Source organism: Astatotilapia calliptera, chromosome 4 (genome assembly GCF_900246225.1).
Source record: "Astatotilapia calliptera chromosome 4, fAstCal1.2, whole genome shotgun sequence".
Lineage (NCBI taxonomy): Eukaryota > Metazoa > Chordata > Actinopteri > Cichliformes > Cichlidae > Astatotilapia > Astatotilapia calliptera.
The window spans coordinates 28,706,061-28,726,108 of NC_039305.1; the positions used below are offsets into that span (position 1 = coordinate 28,706,061).

Here is a 20,048-nt window from a genome sequence, read left to right on the forward strand (position 1 = left end):
GAAGAATAATGGTCAAATATAACGTCAGAATCATGCCTGATTGAGGTGGAAATTTTTCCAAATTAACTTCAACCATGTGCATCCAATTCTCATTTTCAAAGTCTTTTGTTTTTGCAGATGCTGTAAAATCATTCCTCTCTAGGAAGAAAACAATTCAAAGAAATGATTAAAGTCCAAAATTACCATGACATTCATGTCCATGATGAGTGTATGTAACAAAGCGAGCAAAAATGTGAGTGTATGTAACAAAGCGAGCAAAAATGTGAGTGTATGTAACAAAGCGAGCAAAAATGCCTTCTATTATAGTTTTTAATACCAGGAGATCATTCGGAGCTTTAAAATGCCACTTGTTTCAGATTTGTACAAAAACAATGTCACACACAGATTTGTTTTTGTGATGTTTATCGTGTGCAACTTGACATCATTTTGCTTAGCTGTGGCTTTTCTGATTCTAATGAAAGACTGCTTGTTAAACTGTGGCACAGTTAGTCACTGCAGGTGGAGCACAGAACACCTGGGAATGGCTGAGATGTGAAACAAAGTTGATTTTAATATTTTTGTTGTAAAATAAAGAAAATAGAGGTTGCTCATGCCGTCATGCTGACATGTATTTTACTAAAATTCTTGGAAGCACTTTTGTTATTTTTTTGTAACATTGTGGGCTGTTGAATTTGTTTTCTTTTCTTGGAATGCAGTTTATGTCCTTAAATACTTGATTCATGTGTCCTGTTTTCTCCTGAACACTCAAACGCAGACCAACGGTCCTACTGACATTCTAATGACCACATAAAGCTAATGCTAATGCTTAACTGGAAGAACCTTGTTACAACATAATATTGTTTTTTAATCTTCTGCTTGCTTCAAATCAAATTTTACAGGAAATCAGAGATGAGGTTCACTTTGACTTTGTTAGCTTGCCAGTTAGCTACAAACATGTGGTTGTCCTTTCTTGCGCAGAGAGCCGTGACATTTCTAATTTCTAATTTTTTCTTTGATATAAAGTGTATGTGTCATGAACTGGAATGTGTCGTGCTTTATTACTTATAGTGATGTAAGATAACATAGGTTGGTCTTTAACTGGGGTGTTTCGTGAACCATTTATTAACCTAATATTTAATTCAAAATTATTTAGGGAAAAAAGTAAGGTTGCTATAGTCAGCAATCTGCAGTATTTTCTCTGCTGTCCACTTTGTGCCTAATATATCAGACAAATGCTTGTAGAGTGGAGAATTTATACTGTGGTATCCCAAAGCTATAGGTGATGTTTCTAAGCCAAAATGAATTAAAATGTATAAATATAGGTTACTGTTCCATAACACACATTTTTCTTGTTAAACTTCTACTTGAACTACATTACATTTCATAGTGGAGCACAGAACATGACACAAAAACTTTAATTCTTTATAATTAAATTAAAAGGGTATATTCTACCTTCGTTACAAGTCAAATATTTCAGTAGTTCAATATTTTCTTGATTTTAATGATAATGGTTTATAGCTGGTGGTAATCAGAAATCCTGAATCAAAATATTAGAATATCTCCTTTCCAGTTTCAGACAGCAGCAAGAGGGGATCGGACAGCCGAGGCCTGCCTTTGACCTCGGCTCAGTCCACCCTGAACCTGCTTGCTTATTGTGGGGCCATAGGGAGGCTCAAAATTAAATACTGTATTTCTGACTTTATTCAGTGTCCTTAAACTTGATCAAAATTGTAAGAAAGGGTTTTGAAATACTTTTCATACAATAAATATCGAGTTTATTTTTTTAAATTAATCACTTAAAAAAAGAAAACAAAAATAAACTTTTCATGATATTCAGTATTTGGGATGGACTAGTAAGCGATCTGTAAATTACCACTACAGTGAATGTCGGGTTGAGTAGACTGAGTAGTGCGCTTCCTATACCGGAAGTTACAGCCGACCTGCAAGTGTTCACGAGCACGGCAGGCGTAAACCGGCAAAGACGAGACCGGGGGAAGAAGAGGGGCCAGTGAGTGAGCCGACGCTCCATGGACTGAAATATATTAACGTTGGTTCTTTTCGTTTGCTCGCTGTTTTTGGTTATTCGAGTTGAGCCGTTTTTAAATAGTGTTATTCGCGTTAGCTAGTTTACTGGCGACATTAGCAGTAACCAGCGTTGACGCCGAAAACCAAGTAAGTTAGCCCAGGTCGGCATCGATTAGCCCGCTAACATGCAACATTTCAACTACGCTTAACACATTGCTTTTATTTTGTTTTTTTCTGGCACATAGATTATCTGTAGTTTGTTGGTATCGACTGTCAGACATTTTTGTGAAGCATCTGTTCAAATTCCCAAACAAAATGGTTGGCTAAGTTATCAAAGAATCAGTTGTTCGCTGACGTCGTTAGCTGTGATGTAAGCTAGCGTGCTAATATTAGCTTACTGCTACGCCCCGAGGCCTTACATTCCCTAACGAATAACATCAGTTTTCTGTGGGAGACTACTTTTATGTTAGGTGTGAACAAACTAGTCGTATGACTTTCACAGTGGTGTGTTAAATTGGCGTTTAGTTAGGGATTTCTATGTACGACCGGGTCTTATTTATCATACAGCAGACATTACCTAAACTGGATTATCCGCCTACCAGGTTGTTATTGCGATGTTTAGCTCGGAATTACTTCGGTTGAATAACCTAATTTATGTTTTTTGTCTGCAGTTCGTCACTCCGAGCATCGTCGTAGCAATACCCTGACGTTTAAGAGCTGAAGCCCCCCGGCTGCTTTCGAGGAAGTTTTTGTTTGGGCTGTTCGCTCTTGGAGCCACATATTTAAGCGAGCCCAGTGTGCGAGAAGAGGAGTGTGTGCCTGGTGTGTGAGCAGCTCTCCCTATGTGTGTGACAATGGGGGACATCAGTGACCTGGACCGACAGATAGAGCAGCTCAGACGCTGTGAGCTCATCAAGGAAAATGAAGTCAAAGCACTGTGTGCCAAAGCTAGGTAAGCATCAGTGTGCTTGGACCAACAGCACTTTTATTTAATCAATTATACACTCTCGATTCAAGGCAGAAAACTGTTTAGCTGTTGTCTTATTTCTGAATACTTAAAGAACGGGAAGGATTGCGAATTAAACGTACTTTAAGAGGGGTGATATTTAGTAGAGCTTAAATATATTTATATGTAATGTTCAAAAGTAATGGGGCAGCCTCTTTGTCTTAACTATATGCAGACCAATGGCTGTTTCGACAAAGGGGTCACTACATGGGTGAGCTCCGCATGTTTGATTTGGCACAGTTTTACAGATGCCAAAAATTGATTAACTAGACTAGCCAGACCTGCATCAGACGCTGACCAGTTACACCTGAGAATTTTAAAGAAAATATATTTATCTATTAACGATATATAACAGGAATAGTTTACGAGTTGTTAAAACTTAAACCTTCTGGTGACTGTTAAATGTCTATGCACTGTGCATATAAACATGCTACTGGGTATGTTGGGTAGACCTTGATCATGCAGTTTCTATACACAAATGCACAGTAAACAAAATAATATTTTTTATTTAAAGTTAATATTTTAATCAATCACCATATAAATGTTACGAATCCCACTGTCGCCAAGTGCTTGCTCATAGAGGCCCATTTGATTGTTTTCTCTGGGGATCTGACAGGATCTTTACTGTATAAAGCACTTTGAGGTCAGTGTTGTTGCTATACAAATAGAATTGAATTGAATTTTAGGACTAGGTTGTTTATAGACTAAATTTAATCAAGATTGAAGATCTTGGAGGAGTCCAGGAAAAAAAAAAATATACGCAAAGGTATGCTACGATCATTATAGGATAAGGCGCAAGACCAATCACAGGCCTATTGTGAACTAGGAAGAACTGGGATAAGTCTACTGGATGCAAACTGCCATACAGACTCATTAAATGGAGCCTTATCCTGACTGACCTTTGTTAGCCAATCAGCTGCTCCTGGATATTATTAAATAATCAAGTAACTCAGATAAGGATGATGGAGAAACAATTTAAGCAATCTGATCTTAATTTGAAATGATTATTGTGGTTGGTGGAGGAGTGAAGGTGCCCCCCCCCCGGATCTGTCACTGGGCTTCAAAAGGTCGATCTGTTTAGTTTGGATATTTTTCAAGTTGCAGTTACATCACCTGTCAGCTGTGTTTCTGGAGTCACAACAGGAAACGGTAGATGTGGCCACTAGGGGGTGCTTGTCTGTAACTCAAGGATTGTTTTATGTCTGCTGTTAGTCTTGTGCTGTTGTGCGTTATTTGTTTATTAATAAATACACATATGTATTTTTATTTCTTTAGAGAGATTTTGGTTGAAGAAAGCAATGTCCAGAGAGTAGATTCTCCTGTTACGGTAAGTAACATCTACTCACTGTTGTCTCCGAATTTGCCTGGATGTCAGATAAATGTGGTAATAATGTTTCTCCTGTTATTTCTTACAGGTTTGTGGAGATATACACGGTCAGTTCTATGACTTGAAAGAACTTTTTAGAGTAAGTTTTTTTTCTATTTGTTTTTAAAATCTCTTTTGCTTCTGATTGGGTTATATTTCATCGTTTAAGTATGATACTGCTGTTGCTGAGTTACAATCCTGCACAGCACTACTAAACTTGGTTAGTTATTAGAAATAAATGCAGCTTTTTAAATTTGATACTCTTGCCTGGAGTTTGAGTGTGTGACCATACTGAGTACTGATTCCATAACTGTATTAAATGAATAATTCGTATTCTTAATTCTGATGAAAATCTGGGTATCGTTCTTTATGTTTAAGGCAACGTGTCGCTCAGCTTTCACACTGCGCTCCTAAATTCATCAATAAATATATTTAAGAATATAAATCCAGTGAAAAGGTATTAGTAAAATTGGGGGGGGGGGTACATTTTTATTTTTCAGCTAAAATATGCATGAGTCTCATTTCATACTGCTGTTACTTATGGACATCCTAGTTTCTCCTGTTATGGCTCTTCCTGTGAGTACACCTCCTCACACACTCACACAGTGAAGCTGACGAGAAACTTGGCATCATGTTATGTTGCTGTAAATGCTCCAGTAGAGGCTTCTCAATAAGATTTACAGCAGACGTAATGAAGAGCGAGAGTGGGTGCAAGCAGTACACTGCTGCTCCAATGTATCGATACCCAGTGTAGCTTTGAGTCAGTATTGGACCAAAATGTCGTCCAAATAGTGAATTGATGCTAGTTTCTTTTACTAATCTCATGTGAGGTAATATTTTGAGATATGGTATGTAGGGCTGCACGATTAATCGTTAGAAAATCGCAATCTCGATTCATACTTATGTGCGAGCTCATTTCCAAATGACAACGATTAAAAAAAAAAAAAACAAAAAAAAAAAACGACGACGATTGTACCGCATTTTGATCCGGGACGTACTCTGCATGAAAACAAGCGCTCACTCTTCCTGCTCAACAAATGGCAAGGGCGGAGCCTTATACCACGTGATACAGAAGCTGTGCCGTGTGATGCTAAAATTAGCAGGGAAACAACAACGGAGAGCACGTCAGGGATGACGAGAAAGTGACAGGAGAAAATCCGTCCCGGTCAACCACCCAAACATCAATAACGGGAACCTTATACAGCGCTTCCCTATACCCGTCGAACTCCCGCAGGCACAAAGAAATTACGGAGGCTATCACTTATCACCTGACCAAAGATATGGCTCCCATCAACTCTGTGCAAAACGAGGGATTTAGGAAAATGATCAACACCCTAGACAAACGCTACACAGTGCCGTCCCGCAACTATTTTTCTATTGTTGCACTGCCTGCTCTATACACGCAGCGTCGAGCAACGGTGGAGATGGAATTTCAAGCAGTACAACATTTTGCAGCAACGACAAAATGTGAGACATTTGTTGTTTTTATGTTTATTTATTGTTTTTATGTTCAGTCTCAACTGTTACGAAGTTGATGTGCATTTAATAAGCGCGATAAATATTTATACTGGAAAAGAAAATCGTGAGAGAATCGTGATCTCAATTCTAAGCCAAAAAATCGTGATTCTCATTTTATGCAAAATCGTGCAGCCCTAGTGGTATGGTTCAATCTTGGTGCATTGCAGGTCTTGGAGCCCATTATTGTGAGTTGGGGAGGTAGAGACTTGTGCACATTAAATTACCAGTATGCATCTGTTTAAAGGGCTTCTTTTTCATTTTTCTGCATGACAGGTGGGAGGAGATGTCCCGGAGACAAATTATCTGTTCATGGGTGACTTTGTGGACAGAGGCTTCTACAGTGTGGAGACTTTTCTTCTGTTGCTAGCTCTTAAGGTAGTTTGTCTGTCCACTGCTGAGCTACACCAGTCACAGTTTTTACATTTACTTTCCCACGGGGTGTCAGAACTCCCTTTTCTTCATCTTTTATCTCTGCTGTACGATCCAGGTACGTTATCCAGACCGGATTACCTTGATCCGGGGAAACCACGAGTCCCGGCAGATCACCCAGGTCTACGGCTTCTATGACGAGTGCCTCCGCAAATATGGCTCAGTCACTGTCTGGAGATACTGCACAGAGATTTTCGACTACCTTTCTCTCTCTGCTATTATCGATGGCAAGGTTAGATACGTCATCCAGCACTTACTTCATATGTAGCGTTTTCTTCTGAACATGTTACTGCTTTTAAAACTCCCTGTGTAACGTAGCTGTTTCATTTGTTTTGATATAATTCTGTGTCTGTAGATCTTCTGTGTGCACGGGGGATTGTCTCCCTCCATCCAGACACTGGATCAGATCCGGACCATTGATAGAAAACAGGAAGTGCCCCATGATGGACCAATGTGTGACCTCCTGTGGTCAGACCCTGAAGGTACAGACAGTTCACTTGGACATCTAAAAATTGAAATTGACGTTAACAAGAAACAGCAGTGGAGAATTAAAGGACTGTATGACGGATGTGTTTGTGTGACCAGTTTCTCTCTGTTTTCAGACACCACAGGCTGGGGGGTGAGTCCTAGAGGTGCCGGCTACTTATTTGGGAGTGACGTAGTGGCTCAGTTCAACGCCGCCAACGACATCCACATGATCTGTCGAGCTCATCAGCTAGTTATGGAAGGCTACAAGTGGCACTTCAATGAGACGGTGCTCACAGTGTGGTCAGCACCCAACTACTGCTACAGGTACATAGCTACATTAATCTCAGATATCTTGAATGGGGAAAGATGTCCTCGTCATGTAAATACTGATTTGGTCCCTGAAATATTCCAAAGGCGGATCATGTTGTCTTAGTATTAACAGCAATTACCAGTGAAATTCCAGCACTATAAATTGAAATCTACAGCTTATGCAGGCCAATGTTAAGATTGCAAATGTTTGGAAAGGCATACCTGCTGCTGTGTAGAGGCTTGCTGTACAACAAGTTGAACCATGTTCGGGTTTGTTCTAGCATCAACTGACGTCAGCTGAATTGGCCAGTCAAGCCTCCATTCATGGTGGATTACTTTATAAACAGACTATTTGTTCTGTTTACCTTACTACTGTTGAAATATGAGATGGTTACCCCTGTGACAAATAAGCATTAAAAGCCGTTGTGTAACATTTTGATTCCCCATAATGCTTCATACATGTCAGTCTGCTGCTTTGACCCAATTGGCATAGATACAAAACAATACTCACTTTGGGGAATGCATTTTAACAAGCATAGTAGTAAGGAAACTTTTATCTATAGAGCAGTTTATACCGTTGTGCTATGGCTGGGTGATAAAACACTAAAAATAATTACAGTGAAAGAAATTTTCCTCGATCAAAATATGAAACATGGTCTATATAAAGTTGATATAACTCATTCTATTCTTGACAGGCGGCACGAAAGGCCACTGACAATCAGAATAGATGGGATTACATACATTGCATGACTAATAAAAGGAAAAGTTTCCAGTGATCAGGCATGGTTAAGGCCATCTCGGTGTTGTTTCATACCAAAGAAATGTTTGAAACTGTGCTAATTAAATATACACAAGGCTCTTTTTGTGTATAACCAATGTTTGTTCCTCTCCTAACAGATGTGGTAATGTAGCAGCCATCTTGGAGTTGGATGAGCATCTACAGCGGGAGTTCATCATATTTGAAGCAGCACCACAAGAGACCAGAGGCATACCCTCCAAGAAACCAGTAGCCGACTATTTCCTGTGAAGTCTTTGAGCAGACAGCCATGACACATCCAAATTTCCAGTACCGTTTCAAATCAGCTGCCCTCCATCCTGCCGCTGGATCGTTCTGTCAGTGTGAACTCAAAGCAGTGAGACAGAAAACCTGCCAAACCCTGCCAAGCTCCTGCACAGCTTCAGCTTGAAGAGCTGGATTTTTTGCCCTACTGCCCAAGCCTGACAGAGCAGTCACTGTGGAAGGTGTAAGGACGAGGTGGTTAATGGGCCCATGACTGTTGTCATTTCTCTTCAGCTACATAAAGATGGCCATTTCTTTCTGCTCTCCTTCCATTTGTTCTCATCTTCCTCACTCTGTGTAGATATGAATTTCTCCTTTCCTGGCTCAACTTTCACTACAATTGTAGTAGTTGTTGTTTTTTTTGTGTTTGTTTTTTTTGTTTTTTTGTCCCCCTCCTGTGACAGACACTGTCATTTAGTTTTAGATGTATTTGGAAGGAGTGCTGTTTTTTTCTTCTTCTTTTTTTTTTCCTTCTCCTTTTTCATGATTTTTCTAAAGTATGCAGCCGTAGGAAGCTTCAGTTTTATCATTTTAGAAATTCCTTCAATGCATATGTTGTCTCTGTTTTTGATTTTTGTATAATTGTTGCTGCCAGGATTAAACAAAATGCCCTCTCTTCTCTTTATTTGCTGTTTAACTGTCTCCCACCACATGTGCTCCTTTTAACAAGAGCTTCCCGAGAGCTCCACACCCTCACATCTTAACACCAGAGATGTAACGACTCCCAACACGAGTCATGTATTAACCATTGCCCTCTTAATTTCTTTTAATCTACACTTCTCTGTAGGTGTGTCAATTTTGATATTGTGAAAATAAAGGTTTTGTATCTATGCTGATATATCAATTCAGTTGCACCTCCTTATGAAAGATGGCTACAAATCCACAGTTGTCAGTTTGTTATTTAAAGCAGACTAAAAAAAATCCTCTTGTCTAAGATGTTAGTCACAATACACTAATTGTCAAAATAGCATCATTGTTGTTTAGACCAGGGGACGGAAACCTGCGGCTCTTTAGTCCTTATACTGCGGCTCCGGGTGGTTTGGGAAAAGAAATTAGAAGTATTTAGCTGAAGTGTATTTTATTTGTGTTTAGTTCTTTTTTAAAACTTGTAGTTCTAAATTGGAAGATTATTGTGATTTTGAAATATGATAAAATTATATTCTATTATTTTTTCATCGCTCAAAATAAGCGTCACACTCGCGGAAGCCGGTATACCCGCCGAAACGCCGTGCATTTATCGACTTTCAAACCCAGATAGGCCAGTTATGGATCTTCGGATCCACATTATGTCAGTAACTTCTCCACCGTGAACTATGTTAAAAACAAACACCGCTCACGCCTCACAGATGAAAGCTTACAGTCCTGCGTAAAGATGAAAGCCCCGATTTGCAGACGCTGTGCGCAGAGGTTCGGGACCATAAGTCTTATTGTAAACATATCACGGCAGACCTGACAGTGTTTGCATGAACACGCTTTTCAGCATCTCTTTATTGACCACTTTTCACACGCGGTTGCTGTATGCACACAGCCGGCTGTAGCTTTTCAGCTCACAGCCCGACAACGCAACAGCAGAGAGAGCAGAGAGAGGCGTGATTGCGGGTGCTGTTTTTTTTAGCAGCATAGTGCTTTTTTTTCCAATTACTTTTTAAAAGTCAGGTCAAGGCTCCAAAAGCCCAAAGGCGATATAAGGGTGGCGGCTCACAACAGTTTTTGTTTACTACATGGATTATTTTAGTTCAGCTGGGTGTCTTTCCTTTTGTTATATTTCTTTAAGAGTTCAAAATGTGTTAATTACATAAATAAAATGTAATTTTCTCTGTAGCACTTCATGGATTTCATAAGCAACACACCTTAGTTGCTCTGTGGATTATTTTAAAAAGCAGTTAAAAACTTTTCTGTTCAAACAAGCCTTTTGTTGATCTACATATTTTATATTCTTTACATTATGTACATTTGATCTTTTACATTGTGTATAATGTCTATTGATTGTATTGTTTATTTTAATATTTGTGTACAGCGCTTTGTGACTGCCTGTCTGTGAAAAGCGCTTAATAAATAAACTTTGCTTACTTCCTTTAGTTGTTCACACAAAGCATAAAGGTAAAAAAAAAAAAAACCAATATATACAGTGTTATCTTCATTTTAGATTTCAAAAAGTATTTGCGGCTCCCAGTGTTTTCTTTTGCGTGGAAACAGGGTCCAAGTGGCTCTTTGTGTGTAAAAGGTTGCAGACCCCTGGTTTAGACAATGAAAAATGTGTGAAAGTATAAAAGTGGACAGCTTTATTTTTCCGTCCCTGGGGCACATAAGGCTGGCTTTGGTAAATAAGGTTTAAACGGGAGTTTGTCTTATTCACGCTAAAACAGGAATAACTGCTGTACCCGTAAAAACGTCAAATGTAACCCTCCGCCGCGGGGACCGCTGAGCCAAATAACTGCGACACTTAACTCGCTTACAGTCAATGCTTCGCACACGGAAATGTATACTAAAAACAGCCACCTTTGCCGCTTGACAAGTTTTAAGGCTAGTTTTTCTAGCTCGACCAAAAGTGTTTCCCCTCCCAAAGAAACCCGGTGTCTGTACTTCCGAAAAAAGGAGTGAAGCCCGGAAACGTCAACGGTCTTCAGCATTTTGTCGGCACGGTGTCTGCTCGCAGGTCTGCCAGTTGGACAGACGATAAGCCCAGTAGCAGGTAGGCTAAACACAGCAGTATCTTCGCTTTATTTCTGCTGTTTGCAAAATGCTAGCTACTTCACGCAAATGAATGTTAGAGCAGTTTAAACCATCGTGAGAAAATCCTGACTCCCACACTGAAAGAAATGGTTACACTGGAACCTATTGTTCATCTCTCCCGGGAATTACTTCCCACGATAAAGTTTTTTTCGCCCTAACCACAAACAGCTAGCGTACGAATGCACTTATAGGCATCCAAATCCCGCGTGGGAAATCTGCCAGGCTGTAATAATTATGTTAAAAACAATTTGTTTGATAATTCGTCGTTTCTGTGCTGTTTGACTGCACTTATCAGTTAACGTCCGCGTGCCATTGTCTACAGTAGCGTGCGAATGTCCGTTGGAAATGTCACAGTTAGTATTTCTTCCCCATTCCGCAAAATCAGTGTTCCGGTCATTTCGCCACACAAATATTTGATATATCCGCTGTGCAGTGGCGGTCCTAGCTGTTTTTGCGCCCTGGGCGAACACTCCCTCTGGCGCACCTTGCAAACGAAGGGCGCCCTTACTCCCAGCAAATGGGCGATAGAAAACTGATTGGTGCCTATGCCGTTCCCAATATGCGCTGGCATGATGTCGGGGCAGCATGAGTACCAGCAATTTTTTTTTATTTATTTTTTTCCCCCATGCCCCTGATGGCGCCCCCCACCACGATGCCCCCCCCCCCCCCCCCCCACCGCCTGTGTCGCCCCTATCAAAAACCGCTACTGCCCCTGTGAAATGTTGCGAAATCCATAAATAGTGGATTTAAAAGCTGTGTGTGGCAGTAATTTCTCAGACTCGCTGGTCTTGTTCAGCGTTTTCCAAACTAGACTTACTGGGATGAGGAAATGTGCAGCTCACGTTACTCACCGGGTTCCATAATCCCTTTTTCAAATGAGTCATCTGCCGTTATTACAGGCTGTCACAACAGTGACCATGCAAACGCTGTCAGAGTAATTACACAAATTGAAATATCGTTGCCAACTATTCCATCAGAAGACTGACAGGAGCGGTATGTAAAGAGCTGTGCAGTGGTTTGCTTTTTAAAATGCAGATTTTATACACATACATTTGGTATAATTCATCATTTACCTAATACAGTTTTTGTAACGTTTCTCATGACGTTTAACATTTCTGAGTAGGAATAAGTAATCGACGTGCACTGAGTTGAAGATGTGAGAAGTTAATGTCCACCTTTCACAAAGTATTTGCCCGTTACAGCTTCTAGGGAAAACAATCCTTCTTTTCTTTCTTTTCTTTTTGTGAAGCTTGAAAAAATGGAGAGCCAGAGTCAGGTTTTGGAAAGGCTGCGCACAGCGTTTGAATCGCGTGTTACAATACCGGAGAAGTTTCGCAGGACACAGCTGACCAACCTAATGTCCATGATCAAAGACAACGAGGAGCAGATTGTAAATGCGCTGCACAAAGACCTCACAAAGGTACAGGACTGTGCTCACGTGTTCCACACAAAGCATGAACACATGACTGTAATTCTCCAACACATAATTACGCAACTAAAGCCTCAGGCTTTTGTTTGTCTTGCTGTCATGATGATTTTGCAATCATGACAATTTGTTTTAAAGCCCGTAATACAACTGTACAGAAGTGGTTAACATCTCCTTTAAAAAACATTAAAGTGAGAATAGTTTAGTGAATTTAATCTATAAATCCAATGGTTTTATTAGTAGATTATTCATTGTTGTCTGCTGTTCTTAAATAAGCACTAATTGTCTTGCTGTTGTTGCTGTCGTTGCACAATAGCCAAAATTTGAGGCTATCCTGTCTGAGGTTGAAATAGTGATGAACGAGCTCCATTGCGCCCTCAGTAACCTCACAAGCTGGATGCAGCCGGAGTATGTGAGCAAAAACTTGGTAAGTTTAAAAAAAAAAAGACTTATTAATAGTGTGTGTGCGACCAAATAAAACAAAAAAGGAAACGTTACACAACTGTTTTCATGGCCCAAGTAATACTCCTCATGTCAAACAAGTTGAACCTCTTGTGTCCTCGCAGTCTTTTTCCTGCAGAGAGAAATCCCTGGCACCTCCCAGAGAGATTTCAGGCAGTGCCAAAGGAAATTCACCACTGCAGAATGATGAGAATGAATGTAGCAACTCCACTCTGAACGTATTTATTAGGAAATCACTGTTAAACAAAGAGCACAGACTGAAATACGACGTGTGCTGCGCTTTCTATTTTTTGCAAGATGAAATTTATGGCCAGTGCCTCATTGGCACATATAGTTTTCAGACTGTTTTTAATGTTAAATTTATAAAATGTATATGTCTAGCATTTACTGACAGCAATCCAGAATATCTTCATATATCTATGCATGTCCTGCATTTTGAAAAGCCTTTTCTTGCTGCATAATTTATTTTGTAATGTTTTCTGTTGTTCAGGCCACAAAGCTTGATGAATGTTTTGTACGGAGGGAACCTTTAGGAGTTGTGTTGATCATCGGACCATGGAACTACCCCATGCAACTTCTCATCGTACCCTTGATTGGAGCCATTGCTGCAGGTAGTTCCACAAACACGCTTTTAGCAAAACTAAATCCTGAAGGCAACATTAAAATTGATGACAATAATGTAATCACAGGTACCTTGAGTGAGGTGACTTCAGAGATTTAATGCTAGCTCAGGAAAAATGTAACTGGGGGGGGCGTGGTGGTGTGACATGTGAATACCTCACAGGAGCGCGCTGAACAATCTGCAGACGTCTTAGGGATGTTTTGAAGTTCAATAATTCAAATGTGATGAAATAAAGGGATGACTAACAGTTCATAGACACAGTGGAACTCAACTTGGTAATATTTCTAAAAGTAAGAGCGAAAGTTTTAAAGTGAGCTGACAGAATTTGCAAATATGGCAACGAGTCCTAGAGTCCACCTTGAATGATTTTATAGACTTCACGTGCCTTTACATGCTGCCTGTTGTTGATGTCTTTGATTAGGAAACTGTGTGGTCATCAAGCCCTCCGAAGTCAGCGCCGCCACAGACAATCTGATAACGGAGCTCATCCCCAAATATCTGTCTAAGGTGAAATAACTGATAATATCAACCAGAAGTAACAGACAAATGAGTTTTTCACAATTGTTATGAATAGAGATGGGCACAGTGAACGTGACAGTGACGATATGACTGTTGACAGGACTGTTATGCAGTTGTTCGCGGTGGAGCAAAGGAGACCCAAGCCCTTCTGAAGAATCGATTTGACCACATTTTCTACACAGGTAAAAACCTCAGAGCACACAGGTATGCATCAGATGTCAGGAATTTTACATAGCCAAAGCTTCACTGTACTGTTTAGAGGTTTAGATGATTATGAGTTAATTATGAACTGTCTAATACAGCATGTCAATAGTAAAGTGACACACAATTCTCTCCTCTTTTCCCTGGTTGGCTTAGTAAGACTGAAATGTAGATTATCCTTTTCTGTTCTGGGAACTGAGTCTTCACCCGTCTTTGTTAGGTTCTCAGGCTGTGGCACGCGTTGTCCTCCAGGCTGCTGCAGTCCACCTGACCCCAGTGACCTTGGAGCTGGGAGGCAAGTGCCCCTGCTTAATATATGGTCGGGTGAATGCCACTGCTGCTGCTCACCGCTTGGTGTGGTCCAAGTTTTTCAATGCTGGCCAGAGCTGTGTGGCACCGGATTATGTTCTGTGCTCGAAAGCCACTTGTGATGCCCTTGTGCCTGCGTTGCGCCAGGTCCTGGAGGACTTCTACGGCAGTGACATTCAGAAGAGCCCCGATATGTCACGCATTGTAACACCTAAACACTGGACTCGTCTGATGGGACTGCTCAACAGGACCAAGGGCAAGGTCGTTGTGGGAGGAGAGCACGACGAGAAGGATAGGTACATAGGTGGGTTAAAAAGTATTTTAAGGAGGATTTGGTGTTTGGTATAAGACCGTATATTAGCTGGTATACATTTACTTTTAAATAAACAATGCAAAAAATGTTACACCAGTCGGCCACAACATTAAGAATACCTGCCTAATATTGTGTAGGTCCTCTCTTTCCACCAGCTCTGACCCGTTGAGGCGTGGACAAGTAATCTCTGTCTGGTATCGGGACATTGGTAGCCAGTCCCTTGGGTCCTGGCGGTTGCAGGGTAGGGCTTGTGGAGCGGGCTTGTTCCAGTCTTTCCCATTGTTGCACAGTTGGATTTGGATCTGGAAAGTGAGGAGGCCAAGTCAACACTTAAATTCTTTGTCATGTTGAACCGGTCTTGAACAGTTTCTCTGGTGTGATGGGACACATTGTCCTACTGGGGGAGACTGCTGCCATTGGGGAGTGCCATTACCATGGCAAGGTGTGTTGGGTCTACAAAAATGTTTAGGTAGGTGGTACAAGTCAAACTAAATAAACATCAATGTCAGAACCCAGGATTTCTCCACAGAACATTACTTTTTCCTAGTTTTTGTTCATTGTTGTGGCTGATCTGTGTTTAGATCACACTTTTACTTAATGTTGCAAGGAAAAACAAAAAGAGGAAATTAACAGTCTTCTTGACCATTGATGTAGGGAAAGTTGCTCTCCCAGCCCAGAGTTAGCCTTGCACCGCTTTTAAAAAAGAAAAAGAAATTGCCTTTCAGCTTTGAGACCTGTACTATATTGCCAGAATTATTTGCTTGTCTGCTTTCACATGCATATGAACTTGAGTGACATCCCAATTTCAATCCATATGGCTGAAAATACCTTCCGCGAATGGATGGATGGTTGAAAATGACATCAGCCTAACCTTTTCAGATCTAACTTCCACAAGTTTAGCAGTGTGTTTCTGGGAATTTTTGACTATTCTCTCAGAAGCACATTTGTGAGGTCAGAGACTGATGTTGCATGAGAAGGCCTGACTCGCAGTCTCTGCTCTACATAATTCTTCTCAAAGGTGTTCTTTTGGGTTGAGGTCAGGACTCTGGCAGTTCTTAGACACCAAACTGACTCATCCATATCTTTATGGAAATTGCTTTATGCACTGTTAGTGATGTTGTAACAGGAAGGGGCCATCCCAAAACGGTTCCCACAAAATTGGGAGTGTGAAATTGTTCAAAATATCTTGCTCTGCTGAAACGTTAAGAGTTCCTTTCACTAGAACTAAGGGACTGAATCCAACTTCTGAAAAACACTACACCATAATTCCCCCTCCACCAAACTTTACACTTGGCACAGTGCAATCAGACCAGTACCATTCTAGCGACAGAGAAGTGTGATTGGTCTCTCCAGAGAACAAATCTCCACTGTGTTAGAGTCCAGTGGCAGGGTGGTGAACACCACATGAAGTTTGGGGCTCTGTAACGGTTGGCTCTGCAGAAACGTGGTGACCTCTGTGCACTATGCACCTCAGTTGTTATTTTATATGGCCTACCACTTTGTGGCCGACTTACTGTCGATCCTAATCGCTCTAACTTGGTTATAATGCAACAGCTGACTGTGGAATATTTTTAATAGTGAGGAAATTTCATGAGTGGACTTGTTGCAAAGGTGGCATCCTATCACGGTAACACACTGCAATTCCCTGAGCTCATGAGAGCGACCCATTCTTTCACAAATGCAGTAAAACTGCTTGATTTTATCCACCTTGCCATGAAATGATTGGAACACCTGAATTAAATGACTTGGATGGCACAGTGAATACTAGTGTTTAAATAGTCTCACTTTTTCTTAAAGCAGTCTTTATATTAGAGTGTGACCAGTGTATTGATGGGGCTGATATATTGGCTGACATTAGCTATTTGGAGATTCATTGGTGTGATGAGTGATTAAATGAGAATGTAAAAAGTAAAGAAGAGACAAGAGAAACACCCTTCAACCAAGTTATGCATATTGATTTTGTTTGTCCACCAGAGGGCGTTCTACAACTTTCCTGCTGGTAACATGGAACAAACGACAACCAGCAGATCAGATCAGAGTTGGGCAATAAAACAAGATTATTTTTAAACTGCATTGTCGTTAGCTTAGTAAAGACTCAAACATTAACTACATATAAAAATGTTAGAAAAATCTGAGTGAAAGGGGGAAAAGCGCAAACAAAAACCAAACAAATGGATTCATGTGTATTTTTGTACCCAAGTTACTAACAGAAACCAGGTCACATGGGTAACACACTTCATTATTTTTGTCAGTGAGATCATTATGTTATTCTTCTTTTGACTGCATCTTTTACAGGTCATCTCACCTCATTCCTTGTATCCTTTTTTTTGTCACACGTTTCTATAAAGTAGCTTGAGTCTGAATTTCCTTGACTGAAAAAAATGCATATATGAAAGAATATTTTGTCCTCATCTTTCCATAGCTCCAACGGTAGTGGTGGATGTAGCTGAAGATGATGCTCTAATGGAGGAGGAGATCTTTGGCCCCATCCTGCCGATCCTCACGATTGAGTCTCTGGAGGAAAGCATCAAATTAACCAAAACAAAAGAGAAGCCTCTGGCCTTCTATGTTTTCTCAGATGAATCCTCTGTAAGAACACAGAACTCTGCAGCCTCCACTTTCTGCTGTAACATTTATAACATTTAGTCTTTTAGCTAATATTGTCATTATTTCTTTAAGGTGGTGAAGAAGGTGCTGGAAAATTCAAGCAGTGGAGGATTCTGCTCTAATGATGGAATTGTGCACATGGCCCTGCCAGGCCTGCCCTTTGGAGGTGTAGGTATGTGTCAGGCTGGCCTGCTGAGAAAGAGATGTAAGAGATGCAGTCATATGCGTAACCAGTGTTCACTCTGCCATCCAGGAAACAGTGGATTTGGTCACTACCATGGTCACTGGGGCTTTGAGGCGTTCAGTCACCAGCGAGCAGTCATGCTGCGTGGTTGGGCTTTGGAAAAACTTAACGCCCTGCGCTACCCACCGTATAGTGATGAAAAGTTGAGCTGGCTGCGCTGGACCACCTCACCCAAGAGCTGCTCAATCATGTGATGACCGGCAAGAAGAGTGTGAGTGAGAGCGAGAGATGATGAGTAACGGTTCACATTAAGGATTTTGTAATAAGCCTTAGTAATTAAGTTTATTTAGATGTTAAGGCATTCGTATCTTACTTAATAACAGTATAGATGTTTAAGAAGTTGCTTTGAGTGTCTTAGTTATTTAGAATAACATTAAAATTCATTGTGGTTTGACTTATCCATGAAGGAGTCGCTCGAGCCTCGATTATATTTTCTGCATCCACCGGTCTGCTAAGATGTAGTTGGATGTAAATAACAAAAATTATGTCATCTTACTTACTTTTATGCTGTTTTATTAAATAACTCATTTTTGTTAATATTGGCTCTAAATAGACAAGTTTCTTATTAAGGTTCATGACTCTGTTATGCTCATAATATTTCTGTTATTTTTACAGATCCCCCATCTGGACTGAGCGCTGCATGTTGTCAAGTGTCATTCAAAAAATGAATAAAGTTGCATTCAAATAAATCATTTTAGTGTTGAAGCAGAAAAAGAAATAGCTCTTTTGAATTTATTTTGTTACCCAACAAAGACTATGTTTTATTTACCTCACTGGATTATTATACCTGTGGCAGTATCGGGCATGTCTTAGGAGTGATGATGCATATGATAAACATATGATTATTTCCTTTTGAAAGAGCTTTTCCCAAAGTGCTCATTTTCTGCACAAACTATCTGCTGAAATATTAACTGCATTACTGACTTACTAGCTTTAAAAGCGAGTAATCAGAGATGCTTCCCGTTGCCTTTTTTCCCCTCTTTGTTGTCCTACCTCTACAAACTGTTCTGTATTAATCCTGTGGTTTAACTTGGCCTGTTAGACTGTACCAGACTGAGGTTCTTGAAGTCATGTGCCAAGTACTTTTTGAAAAGTTCCTGCCTTTCTAACAGTTTTGAATAACATCTGACATGTCAGGTTAATGTTTTAAAAAACTGTGTCGAACAGCCTTAAAAAAAAAAAAGAAAAAAGCTTTTTAAGAAAAGTAAAATTCTCTCTCATAATCTTTATATTATGAAGGGAGAAATCGGTGACCAAATCGGTGTTGGCTATGTTTATTTGATAGAGCTTTTTCTGAATGTTTTATAAAAGTGACTTATTTTTGTTCAAAATGATGTTTGCTGAGTGTCGATATGTTAGAAATGTATCAGAATTGTAATACTGTACACTAATATCATTGCATTGACAATGAGCATATCTAATAATACTCTTCAAATAGGGAACATTATTAAAGTGAATATAATCTTCAGTAAGACTTACAACTAGTGATTGAGACAATGATGCCTCCTGATAATTGCCTGCCTAAAATGTTAGCATGTTGGTCTTTTTGTAGCCAGAAGCTATCACGTTTAGCGGTGCAACGTTTAGCTAACGTTAGCTAGCTTGATTAACAAGGTGCCGACTTCAAACTTATTGTGTTAGTAATGCAGCTATACAAGTAATTTTAGCAACTTTAAACCAATAATGCTCATGAGTATCTTTCTCCTGTAAGTCGAAACCATATTATATTTGCCAGGAAATTATATATTTTGTTATTGTTTATTCAATCTTCTGACATTAAAAACAAATACTAATTAGCATTTGTTAGCATATGCTGGTTTCATTTTCATGACGGTGAAATGTCTCATCTTTGCTACACTTGTGCAACTCATTGCTTAAAAATGCATTGTCCTATTTATTTACTTTTTTGGTTGGGAAACCAAAAGTACACTGACATCTCATAAAAGCTCATTTATCAAATATGACACACTTGGTGTTACATGTTAAGCATAATTATAATAGTAATTGTTACACTTTATTTTCATATGCTTCCTAAAATTGCCTTTTTGACCTATCAACTGATAAAACTTGTATTATTTCATGTAGATTTTTTTTTTATTTAGAGGTTGGTTGTGTTATTGTGCACACATTAATTTTTCTCTAATTTCTTAATGGAAATAAAAGATGATACTGTGTGGTAAGTTTACATCTGCAGTTGTTATAGACGACATGCTGTGGCGTTAAATGGCCGCGCATCTTAAATGTCAACTGTGTCCGTCTTCCTGTTCCTGTGCTGCATAGTTATGTGTAATTTTGTTACAGTGTTGCCGTTTTAACAACTGTACAGTTTTAGCCAGATGGTTTCTGTCACTGTTTTTCGTGAAGTAATGTGAATAATGTAACTTTGCTTCATGGTGTGACAAAATTAATAAAAAATAAAAATACAGTTTCAAACACAGCCTTTAACCTCCAG

The 20,048-nt window shown here is 39.8% G+C and overlaps 2 protein-coding genes across 4 annotated transcripts; both read left to right on the forward strand.

Annotated features, from left to right (window-relative positions):
• The first annotated feature begins 1,850 nt into the window (after positions 1–1,850).
• LOC113021373 (serine/threonine-protein phosphatase 4 catalytic subunit B) lies at positions 1,851–9,004 on the forward strand. Of its 3 annotated transcripts, none has more exons than XM_026166017.1 (9): positions 1,851–2,151; positions 2,676–2,956; positions 4,286–4,337; positions 4,426–4,476; positions 6,168–6,269; positions 6,382–6,555; positions 6,679–6,805; positions 6,926–7,115; positions 7,998–9,004. In XM_026166017.1, the coding sequence occupies exons 2-9, from the start codon at positions 2,847–2,849 to the stop codon at positions 8,125–8,127; spliced, it is 936 nt and encodes a 311-aa protein (XP_026021802.1). In that variant the 5' UTR covers positions 1,851–2,151; positions 2,676–2,846; the 3' UTR covers positions 8,128–9,004. The 3 variants fall into 3 exon arrangements, with proteins under 3 accessions (XP_026021802.1, XP_026021801.1, XP_026021803.1); XM_026166016.1 differs by having other exon boundaries at positions 1,851–2,026; XM_026166018.1 differs by having other exon boundaries at positions 1,851–1,987.
• A 1,512-nt stretch (positions 9,005–10,516) lies between these two features.
• aldh3b1 (aldehyde dehydrogenase 3 family, member B1) lies at positions 10,517–20,021 on the forward strand. Its single transcript, XM_026165989.1, has 11 exons — positions 10,517–10,852; positions 12,143–12,313; positions 12,636–12,746; positions 13,272–13,392; positions 13,825–13,910; positions 14,023–14,104; positions 14,344–14,736; positions 17,168–17,334; positions 17,425–17,524; positions 17,606–17,807; positions 18,212–20,021. Exons 2-10 carry the CDS (start codon positions 12,152–12,154, stop codon positions 17,788–17,790), a joined length of 1,407 nt encoding a protein of 468 aa, XP_026021774.1. The 5' UTR covers positions 10,517–10,852; positions 12,143–12,151; the 3' UTR covers positions 17,791–17,807; positions 18,212–20,021.
• Positions 20,022–20,048: the final 27 nt, after the last annotated feature.

Bases quoted from the DNA above. Each gene is read 5' to 3' on its own strand.
- LOC113021373 (XM_026166017.1), top strand. From the start codon at position 2,847: ATGTGTGTGACAATGGGGGACATCAGTGACCTGGACCGACAGATAGAG. The intron at 4,477-6,167 runs GTAAGTTTTTTT...TCTGCATGACAG, and splicing joins ACTTGAAAGAACTTTTTAGA to GTGGGAGGAGATGTCCCGGA. The intron at 7,116-7,997 runs GTACATAGCTAC...CTCTCCTAACAG, and splicing joins GCACCCAACTACTGCTACAG to ATGTGGTAATGTAGCAGCCA.
- aldh3b1 (XM_026165989.1), top strand. From the start codon at position 12,152: ATGGAGAGCCAGAGTCAGGTTTTGGAAAGGCTGCGCACAGCGTTTGAA. The intron at 12,747-13,271 runs GTAAGTTTAAAA...TCTGTTGTTCAG, and splicing joins AGTATGTGAGCAAAAACTTG to GCCACAAAGCTTGATGAATG. The intron at 14,105-14,343 runs GTAAAAACCTCA...CGTCTTTGTTAG, and splicing joins TGACCACATTTTCTACACAG to GTTCTCAGGCTGTGGCACGC.